The sequence below is a fragment of the Rhamphochromis longiceps genome, linkage group LG11, assembly GCF_057381845.1.
Source record: "Rhamphochromis longiceps isolate RC_006_pf linkage group LG11, R_longiceps_female_GT1.1, whole genome shotgun sequence".
In the NCBI taxonomy this organism is placed as follows: domain Eukaryota; kingdom Metazoa; phylum Chordata; class Actinopteri; order Cichliformes; family Cichlidae; genus Rhamphochromis; species Rhamphochromis longiceps.
Window position 1 is genome coordinate 33,058,382 of NC_140567.1, and position 13,543 is coordinate 33,071,924.

At 38.0% G+C, this 13,543-nt stretch overlaps 1 protein-coding gene across 3 annotated transcripts; it reads left to right on the forward strand.

Moving 5' to 3' along the window:
- Nucleotides 1-1,980: 1,980 nt before the first annotated feature.
- Nucleotides 1,981-13,333, forward strand: LOC146659609 (uncharacterized). 3 transcript variants are annotated; one of them, XM_085423735.1, is made up of 7 exons: nucleotides 1,981-2,057; nucleotides 2,229-2,309; nucleotides 2,967-3,252; nucleotides 3,834-3,988; nucleotides 6,128-6,410; nucleotides 6,833-6,963; nucleotides 13,043-13,328. In XM_085423735.1, the coding sequence occupies exons 2-7, from the start codon at nucleotides 2,246-2,248 to the stop codon at nucleotides 13,108-13,110; spliced, it is 987 nt and encodes a 328-aa protein (XP_085279861.1). In that variant the 5' UTR covers nucleotides 1,981-2,057; nucleotides 2,229-2,245; the 3' UTR covers nucleotides 13,111-13,328. The 3 variants fall into 3 exon arrangements, with proteins under 3 accessions (XP_085279861.1, XP_085279859.1, XP_085279860.1); XM_085423733.1 differs by having other exon boundaries at nucleotides 6,833-13,333; XM_085423734.1 differs by having other exon boundaries at nucleotides 2,000-2,309; nucleotides 6,833-13,333.
- Nucleotides 13,334-13,543: the final 210 nt, after the last annotated feature.

A 13,543-nucleotide genomic window follows, 5' to 3' on the forward strand; every position in this document is an offset into this window, starting at 1 on the left:
GAATGACATTGCGCAGCCGCAAACGTGTTGAGTAATTTGAAGTCTCGCGAGCCTGAATATCAGATGGTCCATGGGAAATGTAGGCACCTGAGAAGGTTCCTCCTTTTTTTTTTTTTTGAAGTTAGTTTATGTTAAAAGTAAGATGGCGTATTGGGGCCATGGTATGTAAAATTAAAAAAAATTTAAAAATGGGACCGGGTTGATATAATAACTTAATAATAGCCATTACAAGTAATGTTTGTTTTTTTAATCTAAGATTAATGTCTAAAATGTATTCATTCATTTGATTATCATCATTATTATTATATTACTCTTGTCTGTTGTTCTCATGTGGTTTGATACTTTTTCCTGCAACATACAGATTTGATAATAATAATGATAATGATAATGGATACTTTATTGATCCCCATGGGGAAATTACTTGTTTTTCTCTGCATTTGACCCATTCACTCAGTGAAGCAGTGGGCAGCCCACTAAGCAGGCGCCCGGGGAGCAGTGTGTAGGGACGGTACCTTGAATCTTCGTATGAACTTTTATAATCCAGTGAATGTGTTTTTGCCAACAAGATCCAAGTAGCCACATTATAGTAACAAAACACAATTTAAATTTTTTTTGGTGTTGCTTACAGATTTTTTTTTCTGCTTTAACTACTCAAACATAATATGAGACTTATATGAGAGTTCAGTCTTACTTTTTTGGAGGGGGGGGGGGGGGGGTTATATGTACTAAATTAGCACTTTTACTTTTCAAAGCTATTTTATGGTGCAATATAAATTAACTATTGTCATGTAATTTGATAGACAAAGTTGACTATTTGTGAGCAGCAGTCAGGATGGCGCCATCTTGTGGTGACACTTTTTTTTTTTTGCCTACCAGCTTTGGCCAGATTTAACCTCAAGAGAGATTATTTTTTGTCAGGTAATACAAGACTCTTTTCAGCTTAGTTTGTGCCTGTGTCTGTACAGAGCCAGGAGGTGGAGCAAGTTTACATGACTACACCGTGATGTAAATAAAACCTCAATAACATGTAGATTTCAGTATCTATCTATGTCTGTTCAAGAATAAGAGAATAAAGCTGTCTTCACATAGGTTTACTTCTTGTAAATAAAGTACATTAACATATAATCTAAAAGTTAAGAAAGTGTTTCCAAAAAGTGGTGAAATGATTATTTTATTTTATTTTATTTTTTATTGATTTACTTTATTTGTTTTTGGTTGAACACTACACTCTACACTACATTCTACTTTTCTCTAATTCTCTAATCTCTAGTCTAATTAAATCCACTAGTTAAAAAAAGTAGCTTGTTAAAACCCTTCACAAGTTTAATCGAGCACAAGAGATAAAAAATGTGTCACGTGCCCAGTAAAAGGGGTGTACTGTTTAAATCCCAGCTGAGCTGATAACGGCACTTTATGATACCGGTACTGGGAATTTCAAACCCCAGCTGATAAATATCTGGTAGATTAGTGAGCAAAATCCTTTATATTCAACAGAAAAACCTGTACACGAATCACAGGGAGTGGAACAGGAGCTCTTTTTTTGCTCCAAGCACATTAGCACGGCCCTATAAATGAGAAAAAATTACAATAGTGTGGCATATTCAGCATAACGTTTCAGATTTTGCTTATATTTGTTGAAAACTGAATAAACCAGAAGCGAGTCAGTTCATTACTAAGGTTGGGGTCGGATTTACTTTTGGATTTAACCCACTTGAGATTGACTTGAGTATATGAAACCCATTTAACTTTTTTGAGAAATGTTTTTCCTCTTGTTTTTATTATTCTTGCCAGTTTTTCTATTTTTCACTTTTTCTTTTTAAGTTTTAATACGCATGGTACCATAAACCTTAGAGCTAGCCTGCATTTACCAATGCTTTTTTACAAAAACATCAGAAGCTCCCAATACCCTATTTTGTTTGGTAACTGAAATGAGCCTTATCTCTACAAGTAAAAGGACAAAGTCCTCGGTGGGTTATTGATAAACAAAGCTCATGTGCCCTGGTTGGATGTGAATATAAGTAACAATCCTTAACAGCAGCTCCTCATCTGATTATAAGGTATGTAGTTTTCATTTAAAGACGTAAAATATTCTCTAAGGGGGTTAAGAGGGCCACTGTTTGTTTTTACTTCACATAAATGTGTTTTATTTTTGTTTAAATTTAGTTTAGAGTTTAAAAAATATGCAAGTTGGGGTGAATTCAAGCACGTTTCCCGAATGTATTTCTCAGTGTGAACAGTAGCAACAATGAAACACATTCCATCACTGGTTTTGCTCCTTCTCCTGGGAATGTCCTCAGCATGCACCTATCGTAAGTATGATCTGGGTATATATGGACTCTTTTTTTTTAAGGAAAAGTAGATATATGTAAAAGATAGTGATGTGAAAATGACAATGATAAACTCATTGCCTCTTATTATTAATAAGAGGCAATGAGTTTATCATCAGGTAGAGATAGAGAGTGAAGAAGTATAACAGAAACTTAACAGAGTGTAATGTGTTACGTTATTTGCAGTTGCTGCAGTTTTTGTTTAGAGCTGGATGCATTATGTAAGTAATGCATCCAGCAACATCAGTGTCTTACATAACATGTAAGACAATAATACTTCCAAAAAACACATGAAGGAGTCAGTTTTTTAGTTTCTACAGTAAGAACTTTCTTTCGAACCATTCTTTTGGCTCACCAAGTTCAGCATCCTATGTAATCATTTTGAATCATGGGTAGACTTTGCTGACTAAGCAAACTAACCAGCAGTTGTGTTTGTTGATATTTTGCATCTCTACCAAATATGCCTATCCAAATATGTTCATATACTACAGTCACTGTATTACTGTAAACAGAGTTATCAAGCTAACTACGTGAGGAAGTAACTAAATGAGGTACATTTGGATGGGTGCTCATTTTCAGCTGCTTGCTTGAATGCATGTCCTTTCATGATATCTTTCATTTGCATTATGCTATTGCCAGAAAATGTGGCCCTGCGTGGCAAAGCAACCCAGTCAACCTGTATGAGTACGGTATTGTCGGCTGCCTACGCTGCAATTGATGGAAACCGTGATTCTGACCTTCGCCATGGATCATGCTCGCACACCGATCAACAGACTGACCCCTGGTGGAGAGTGGACTTGCTTGAGTCCTACATTGTCACTTCCATCACCATCACCAACAGAGGAGACTGCTGTCATGAAGAGCTCAACGGGCTGGAGATCTACATAGGCAACTCTTTGAATAATGATGGCTTAAATAACCCAAAGTTAGTAAATATAGAGCAATAAGGAATTACCAACAACACTGTGATTCTTTGTCTTTTGTTCTGGTTATCCTGTTTTGGCATTTTACTCATTTTTACCTTTGCAGTGTTTGTTTATTGCTGTTTTCCTGAACGGCAACAGGAGAGGTTGCTGTAGGACTGACATTGTTAGATGCCCATATTCTTTTTATTGGCACTCCCTACAATAGATTCCTATATTAAATCATTCCATTATATATTGAAATAGAGAATATTAAGTTACAGTTTTTGTCAATTTTGTCAGCACAACACAAGAAGAATAAAGTGAAAGAAGTGCCAATGACTCTGTGAGTATTGTGCTATAGTTATGGAGTGCTTACAGTTTGAAAAAAAAGAAAAAAAAGAAATACCAGTATGAAAACTGAGAGTACAGCAGGCACCTGTCTTAAAGGCCTATTCACTCACTCCAATCTCCTCTCTGTGCCATGTCTGTGGCTCTGGAGCTACCAGCAAATTTAACTAATTAAAAATGATCGCGCTGACTATCATATGTTCTGATATTTGCTGCCATGGTAAATTGTATTTTCTCACACATTTCTTGTTAGGGTTGGAAAAATTTCTGAAGTTGGTGCAGGCAAATCCTACACTGTGAATTTCGCTGGTCGTGTGGAGGGGCGTTATGTAACTTTGACTCTTCCTGGTTCAGAAAGGATCCTCGCACTCTGTGAAGTGGAAGTCTACGGATATCACGCTCCAACTGGTGAGAATTTGAACTACTACATGAGTAAATGTGCACGGTATGCAGCTATATTGCCAAACTCCGGTATCCAGAGTTTCAAGCTGATATTAAAGCAGTTTAACAATAGATATATGAAGTGCAATAAAGTTTAAACAATTTCAAATAGAAACGTGAAAAAAAAACACCCAGTACTTTATTTCCTAAAAAAAGCTGCAAAGCCAGCACGTCATTAGTGTTCATCACTGTAACCATGACGACAAAGAGTTTGCTTCATGAATTTTCTTTTATTTAAAATAAATTAAAAGAAATGTTTTTTCTTTTATTTATGTAACTGCTGATATTTATTTAGACTGCTTGCTTCCTATTGATTTCTCTGAACTAACTTCAGTAACGCCTTTATCCACACTATCAATATATCTACTAGTCCACATTCCTACAAAGAACTCTTATCATTAATCAGTGCTTTGATTTTAAATATGATCAGTTAATCTGTATTAAGAGGCTAAAGGCTTTTAAGGTGGAAGTAATTAAATCATTAATTCAGAAGCCTTTACTTATTCCAGCTTTCTTGTCCAGCCTAAAAAGGAAAAAGAAAAGGTTCATAATTCAGCAAAGCATAGAAAGGACTAGCAAAGGTTACCAATGATCTCTTTATTGTCTCTGGGATTGGGTTCATCTCTGTACTTGTGTATTGCTAGACGTCACTGCAGCATTTGATAACTCTGAATAAAACATTTTACAAAAGTAACTTCATATTTCCTAGAATACAATATATGTACAATATGTAAATACAATGTGTTGAAATTTTAAACAGGAAGAAAAGGAGAAGTCTATTGATTACTAGGTAGTGGGAAGGGGGGAGGGATTAAATAAGTTTAGGCTTACTTCTTTTTGAACATGAAAGTTTTTTGTAGTTGTAGTTGGTTTGTTTTCCTTTTGTAATGCTTTGTTTGTCTCTTTTTATTTCTCTGTTGTTACACTTTTTTTTAAACATGTTCATAATAAAGATTCAATTCAATAGTTATCCTAAACTGTTCATATAAACAAGTAAACAGTTTTTCGCTCACAGAAAAGTTCAATTAGGGATTGTTATCAGAAGTCAGAGCATATATATTTTCACTGCTGTGCAGTTATATTTATGTTTGGAACCAGATGATACAAATTGGTTTCTTAAACTACAGGTATGTTTTCAAGACTGGATGAAAGGTCCTCCATTACAACCATTTGCAGCACTGAGCCTTGTTCTGCCAGTGGTTTCTTCCTGTTAAAAGGGTGTTTTTTTTCCTTCCCACGTTCACCAAGGCTTGCTCAAAGGGGCTTGTATGACTGCTGTGATTCTCTCTCTGATACTGTAGGGGGTTTACTCTACAATATAAAGCACACTGAGATATTGTGATTACTATTATTATGAATTGTGGCTATGTAATTAAAGCTGATTTGAATTAAAATCATCCTGGGAAAAGTGTTAGGCAGGTTAGAGGGGAAGCTGTGTGTGCACTCCAGACCCAAACTGGACAAGTGGCGTGGCTCTAGCAATAAAGTGAAAGCTGCAATCTTCGATTCTAATGAAAACATAGATGAGCTTGAAAGGAAGGCTCTAGATTTACTGGTAAATATATGCCCAAACCCTCACCCATGGCCACGAGCTTTGGGTAGTGATCAGAACAATCAAACTGCAGATACGAAGAGCTTCCTCTGTGGGGTACCTGGGGTCAGCCTTAGTTATACAGTGTGGAGCTCATTTGAGAGGGGCTAAACGTAAAGTCGCTACTCCTCCACATGAAAAGGAGTCAGTTAAGGTGGTTTGGCATCTGACTTGGATGCCTCCTTGGTGGCTGGTAGGTGTAACCAGTGAAGGCAGATGGAATGACCTCCCTGAGCCTGGTTCTGTGCAGAGTCTCTTTGTATGAAGAGAGAGTTCTTCTTTCCCACCGTTGACAAGTGTTTTCTTATGTTGGATCACCTGATTGTTGGGGTTTTATCTCGGGTATTTTAGACTTTTTACCTTATAATAAAAATAATTTTAAAGTAAATGTTTCTCTATAGATAAAACTGAATTGAAAAATGTAATTGAATCTAATGCATTTCTTGACGCCGAAACATGATTATTGACAAGACATCAATGTTTAATTTTTTTTTCATGAATTTGTTCTTTTGCAGGAGAAAATCTTGCACTTCAAGGAAAAGCCTCACAGTCCTCACTCTATACAATTGGTATTGCCTATAATGCCATAGATGGAAATTATAACGGCATATGGGGTGGGGCATCATGCACTCATACCAAACCTGACTTCAGTCCCTGGTGGCGACTCGATCTGCGCAAAACCCATAAAGTTTTTTCTGTTAAGGTACTGAATGTAATAGATTCTCTCCCAGAACGACTAAATGGAGCCGAGATCCGCATCGGAGATTCTCTTGAAAACAATGGCAACTATAATCCCAGGTACAATGCACACTAAAAACTGCAACTTTAATAGAAATTAAATTAATTACAAACTGGAACTATAGGGACATTTGCATCTTCCAAAACTGATGAGAGCAAATTTATTGTACAGCAGTGTGTTGATAAAATACAAATCATAAATGTGAACCATATTCAGGTTAATGTGGGAGTCCAAATAAATGAGGTAAAGAATATTAGTCCTCTTAAAGGAAAATACCAAAATCCAAACAGAAAATGAGTATGAACAAAAATTTCTGTGATTCCACTCATAGAAAGCAAGAACCTTATCTGACTTAATTTGCCCAATATCACCTTTGGGGTTGTCAAATTTTGCAGTTCCACACTGCCAAGTGAAGAATCCAATGTGAAACGTCCTGGTAAACGTCTTGGGTTAACCAAATAACCTCTGCTTCTTCTGCCAGGTGTGCTGTGATCTCAAGCATCCCAGGAGGTTCCATTCAAGAGTTCCACTGTAACGCAAGTGACGGGATGGGGATGGATGGCCGCTATGTTAACATAGTCATCCCTGGAAGACATGAATACCTGACTCTGTGTGAGGTGGAAGTGTATGGCTCTGTCCTCGATTAGCTGTAAAGCTTGTGAAGAATAACTGTGCAAGGTTTCTCTTACAGTTTTAGATACACAGTAACTCGAAAATGTTTTCCCAAATTCATAGGGTACGGAAGCATAGACCTGCCACCCAAAAGAAAAATAGAGCTATATTACGTTATAACGTGAAAACTTTATTGTTCTAACAATATACTTTTCACGTTTGAACAACATAATATCACGTTATTACAATATACATAATTATCACGTTCGTACAATATAATATTTATATTGTAAGAACGTAAAAGTTTTTTTGTTTGAAGTTTTCTCTTTATCATGGTTTTTACCTTACAATCTAAAGCACCGTAATATGGAACGCCAGGACTGCCATAATGAATTAATTAAATACACCATTAAATAATTAATTAAATGTGGTAATAATTAATTAAACGTGGCAATAATTAATTAGATAAATGTTTACAACACATTTAATTAGTTAATTATTGACACATTTGATTAATTATTGACACATTTAATTCATTATTGACATATTTAATTAATTAATAACACATTTAAATAATTATTGACAGTTTTAATTAATTATTTAATGATTTATTTATTTAATTCGTTTTGGCACTTTTTGTCCCCTTCATGTCCGGCCTTGAAATCATTTTATCTGTCAGCCTCACCCATCAAACTAAGTGGGCGGGGTTAACGGTGCCACTGCAGCTTCTCTAACATTTGATTGGTTGCCGTGCAAAGTTAAGTCAAGACAGGTCGATCCTAGATAATCGATTGCTTGTGTGGACTTGGGGCAGCCAGGTATCCCAGAATGTATTTCAAATCACAGGCAGCAATGGTGGTGCTGGTGTAAAGTTTTAAAATACCCCGTTTTTTTGTCACCAACTACACTTTTAACAGTGTTTTAGCCGCGAATGTAGTGGCATAATCTTCACGTCTGGTCAGGTTGTCAACATAGAACATGTTTGCAAAAGTGCTCAGATGTTTTCAGAGATGTCACTAGCTCTGCTAACAGTCAGCATGCAGAGTGTACCGAGCTCACAGCCCCGGTGATCCAGCTTAACTGTTTTTCTTTTTGTTTTGTTTTTGTTTTGTTTTTTTGAGGGGGGGGGGGGGGGGGGGGGTTACGTTAACCGGTTTGTTCACATATTCCACTCTCCGTGTTCCACATGTTGCATTCACAGATTCTCGTTTTCACCGAACATCGTCTCTTTCCGCCTGGTCATAGCTGGACTGGCCACCGGTGGGCCGATGTGATTTTTCGTTTTTATGGGCCGATCTTTTTTTGTTTTTGTTTTTCCATAACGGTATAAACACTGAAAGGTGGTGGATTGGCCAGATGCTGGGAGATGTGTAAAAATAACTCAGTTGTTTGGTGGTGGCTATTGCGGAGCTTCCACAGATTCAGTAACATTAGCAAGTGGTGGAGGCCAGCAGGGGAGACAGGAGGAGGAGAGCCCCGAGGCGGCCGCCGGTCCGAGTGTCAGGTGAACTGAACTTCAGGTAAGAAGTTATGACCTGCAGTCTATCTGGGTCAGATATAAACCAAGTTTAGTTTATTTTTGTTATGCTGACTTTTTACAGTCAGTTATAATAACTCATACTGTGTACTAGCTAGCATGACGGAGTTTTCATCAGCATTGTTGTAGCGAACTTTAAGGTTAGTTAGTAGAGTTGCCAACCCTCCCGTAAAAAGACGGAATCCTCCCTCATTCAGAGAAAATATTATGCGTTTCGTATTGAGCTGAAAATGAACACAGTTTGTCCCGTACTTCAGCTAGAATGAAAAAAAGACACAAAGCTGGAGTTATTCTGTCTTTGCTGCACAGCTGCTGCTTCTTCTCTCATTCTCTCCTCCTCCCTCTCCTGTTGCTACTTCAATCATGAAACTGATCAATGATCAGCTGATCGGTTTTTCTCTCTTGTTTGTTTATCTCCCACTTTGCGCCAGAAAGAGGAAACCGCCGGATGTTGCACTAAACAACAGCAGCACGTTGTTGTTGTTAGAATTTATTTAATATTAATTTCTAGTATCAGCTGATGTTTGCTGGAGCCACAGCCGTAAAAGCTGCTGGTCATGATGTCGGTTTGGTTATCTGGTGAGAGGGAAACATGAAGATGAGACCAGGAGATGTCCTTACTGAATCATCAGAGCTGAACAGGTGATGGAGAAACAGGTTTACCTTTTAGGTGACATGAATGAGTTGAAGGGAAGTTATGAACTGTTTCTGAGAGACAAGTAACACCAGGATCCTTTTCTAAGTAGCTGACAGCTGGTAACTGTGCAGGGGCGGGTCTAGCAAAGTTTTGCCAGGGGGGCCAGGTAGGGCATTAACAGGGAAAGGGGGGCACAAAGAAATACTTTCTTATTCTCATTTAAAATGTCTGGCTGTTATTAAATAATTATCTGAAGCTTACAAGTTTTTATCTGACATAAAATGTATAGAAATCATACATATACCAACAAGACAGTGTACATCACTGTCACAACAGCGTCTGTTTTCATTCAAAGGCTTAATGGCTTTAATACCTGGTGGGCCGGTCTCTAGTCAAAATGCCCGGGCTGTTTTTTTTGTCCCAGTCCATTCCTGGGCACGACATGCAATGAATTAATCTGAGAAGGTGCATTAAAAAATAAATGGCCGGGCCAGCGATGTACATTGCATATCAGCTCGCATAGACACATTAGTTGTGCCTCTTCTTAATGACGGTATCTTAGCTAACAACCCCAACTACCAGATTCAACTTGTAATTGGCTAAAAATAACTTAGCCTACTGGTGAGAGGGACGTTGTTAGCTTTCCACATTCCGACACTTCAAAAGCTTCAGGATCTGTCCGCTCAGCACAGCATCAGCACCATGGAAATACACGAGACAGAATTCACAATGCATTTTTGAGACTTTCAGGTGTATGGACCAATGTGTTATTTTCTGATCAAACCAGAAATCTTTAATGAGCAGCTAGATTTGTCTTAATGCCAGTTAATGCGACATCGAAGCAGCTGGAATCCACAGCTGTGCGTGTTCATGGAGCTGCATTTTCACATGCTGGACATCACTACCTGACAAGCTTAACTGTCTTCAGAACATTGCAGAGGCCTTATTGACAGTATTTGGCTCTACATGTCTGTGTGAGCAGATTTTCTCTCACATGAAGAGTGTCCTCAGGTAGCCGTCTGAATGCTGGACACTCGGAGACCTGTTGGTCTCTGTATTAACAAATATGCCATATTGGCCCAGTTTTTTTTACTTATCATTGTTGTGAGGAGACCATAAATAGCATTTGTATTTTCTGTTGTACAGTTCATTTGCTGTTATGGATAAAGAGTGTCTTTTTTTTGTTTCAAAATAGCTGATAACTATTCGCTGATAGCTGCCAACATCTGCGAACAAATATAATTCTATAAAGTGGTTCTATATAGTGTGTAACTGTTAATATAGAGCGTTATTAAATTTATTGCTAATGCACTCATATGGCACACTGGCTTCTGAGGAAAATTTAAATGGCACTCATCATCAGAAAGGTTGCCTACCCCTGCCTTAGTCTATGTTTGACGTTTTATATCTAATCTTTGCTCTCAAACATTTAAACAGCAGCGAGTCTGCAGCTGAGGGAATACAAACTCAAATTGTCAGCATAGGTTTGATTGTTTCTTGCGTGTATTAATTTGGTGATTTATTAAATGTATAACTGTTATTCTAATCTGCTGCTGATGAAAATGCAGATAACACAGATCACAACACCTGTTCAACCAATCACATTCATTCCACTTTGATCTGAGACAAACTGAGCGTTCATCTCTGTTACAGTGTTGTGTTAGACTGCTATATTTTTGTGTTCTTTATGCTGTAGATTTTCATGTCTCTGGAATAGTTGGCAGTAATAAGGATGATTTTCTGTAAAATCATATTGATATGACCCGTGAATTACTCGTAGATGACCATTAGAGTGGTCAGCTGGGAAACTCTGTGTTAACTTAGAGAGCTGAAGATATCGTGGATATGCTGACCTCGCTCCGTGGTGTACAGGGCCGTTTACCCTCATGATTAATATTCACAATAAAAATATTAGTCGAACATCATAAAGTCTGTATGTGTGTCATAGTGTCGAACAACCTTTGTACAGTTAAAGTCAGCAGTTACTACATGACGGAAACACCAACGTTATTTCTTTTATGCATTTATACACAGGCCACGCCTATTACTGAACAAAAACCCAAAGATCAGCTGTTAATCGAATTTATTTGCTCTCTCTCCTCCTTAAACATATTTTTAATGTTAGTTATAATTCAGAATTGGCGACTGAAACATGTATGACACATAAGAACATCAGGAAATAAAAACCCGATAAATATAACCTCAGTAAATGAAGTCAGTGTACACTGGGGGTTATTACAGCTGTGTACCGGGGCCTGCGCTTTGTCGGTTGTAATAACAGCTCGATTGCTTGCGAAGCGAGCGGGTCTATCCCACGCTTTGCCGTGAGACTGGGCTGGGCAGACATCTCCGAAATCATCGAAGCACTTTTGCAAAGAGGCTCTACCTTGACAAACTGACCAGATATCTGAAGATTAAACCACTACATTCTTGGCTAAAAAATATTAAAATGGTATTTGGTGGCACACAAACAGGGTTTTTAAAATTTCAGTTCTGTTAGTTTCCACATGCTGGTTGTTGGCGTGCAGTAACGCCTTCTAAAAACAACGGCCACCAGGCCAAAGCAATTGTTTTGACTCGATCAGCGTTAACCCCGCCCACTGGGTTTGATGGGTGAGGTTGACAGATAAAATTATTTCATGGTGAGACCTGAAGGAGTCAACTGTGCCAAAATGATTAATTAAATTTGTCAAAAATATTTATTTAATTATTTCCTATTTTAATTAATTATTGCCACATTTAATTAATTATTTAATGGTGTATTTAATTAATTCATTATGGCAGTCCTGGCGTTCCATACTGTAAAGCAGCTGCTGCTGTCAATTGCTTTTCTATAAATAAATGAAATTTAAACATTTTACTGAATGTAGTAACCTAATTGTGATTACTGACAAACATCGAGGTGTAATTATTTTTATACATTTGTTGTTTTGCAGTTTGTGCTCTATGAATTTGGCATCACTTATAATGCCATAGATGGGAATCATAACGACATCTGTGAGAGGCATTCTGCAGTCACACAAGAAACAAGCAACTCACATTGAGTAACTCAACAGAATAAGTTACAAACTACATTTTGGGGGATGTATTCTGTAATCTGTAGTGGAATACGTTTTAAAAGTAACCTTCCCAACACTTCCAGTTCAAGAATTCCAGAGTAATAGGAGACATGAAATGGATGGTCGCTATGTTAACAGTCGTCCCTGGAAGACATGAATACCTGACTTTGTGTGAGGTGAAAGGGACTAGAAAGAGAGAGCATATTTCTCCTGTTTTGGCTTCCCTTCATTGGCTTCCTGTTAAATCCAGAATTGAATTCAAAATCCTGCTCCTCACATACAAGGTCTTAAATAATCAGGCCCCATCGTATCTTGACCTTATAGTACCATATCACCCCATTAGAGCACTTCGCTCTTGCACTGCAGGCTTTACTTGTTGTTCCTAGAGTATTTAAAAGTAGAATGGGAGGCAGAGCCTTCAGTTTTCAGGCCCCTCTTCTGTGGAACCAACTTCCTGTTTGGATTCGGGAGACAGACACTATCTCTACTTTTAAGACTAGGCTTAAAAGATTCCTTTTATATTCCTTTTATATATTTTGTAATATATCTATATCATAGCTAACACACTTCTGGATGGATGCAAACTGCATTTCGTTGCCTTGTACTCGTGACATGTGCAATGACAATAAAGTTGAATTCTATTCTATTTTTGCTAAAGCATATAGTTGGGGCTGGACCAGGTGACACTGAATCCTCCCTTAGTTATGCTGCAATAGGTGTAGACTGCTGGGGGATTCCCATGATGCATTGAGTATTTCTTTTTTAGTCACCTTTCTCACTAAACATGTGTTTATAGATCTCTCTGCTGAATCACACTTGTTATTATTCTCTGTCTCTCTTCCACAGCATGTCTTTATCCTGTCTTCCTTCTCTCACCCCAACTGCTCGCAGCAGATGGCCCCGCCCCTCCCTGAACCTGGTTCTGCTGGAGGTTTCTTCCTGTTAAAAGGGAGTTTTTCCTTCCCACTGTTGCCAAAGTGCTTGCCCATAGGGGGTCATATGATTGTTGGGTTTTTTCGCTGTATGTGTTATTGTAGGGTCTACCTTACGATATAAAGTGCCTTCAGACGACTGTTGTTGTGATTTTGCGCTATATAAATAAAATTGAATTGAATTGAAAGTGTATGGCTCTGTCCTGGATTAGATGTAAAGCTTATGTCACTAACAAAAACAAATGAACAAACAAACTGGTTCTGCTGGCTACATCGAGTGATGACCTCCAGCTCGCTCTGGAAAGGTTCACAGCTGAGTGTGAAGTGGTGGGAATGAGAATCAGTACCTCCAAATCTGAGGCCATGGTCCTCAGCCGGAAAAGGGTGAATTGCCCACTCCGGGTCAGGGACGAGT

Bases quoted from the DNA above. Each gene is read 5' to 3' on its own strand.
- LOC146659609 (XM_085423735.1), top strand. From the start codon at position 2,246: ATGAAACACATTCCATCACTGGTTTTGCTCCTTCTCCTGGGAATGTCC. The intron at 3,989-6,127 runs GTGAGAATTTGA...GTTCTTTTGCAG, and splicing joins CGGATATCACGCTCCAACTG to GAGAAAATCTTGCACTTCAA. The intron at 6,411-6,832 runs GTACAATGCACA...TTCTTCTGCCAG, and splicing joins AATGGCAACTATAATCCCAG to GTGTGCTGTGATCTCAAGCA.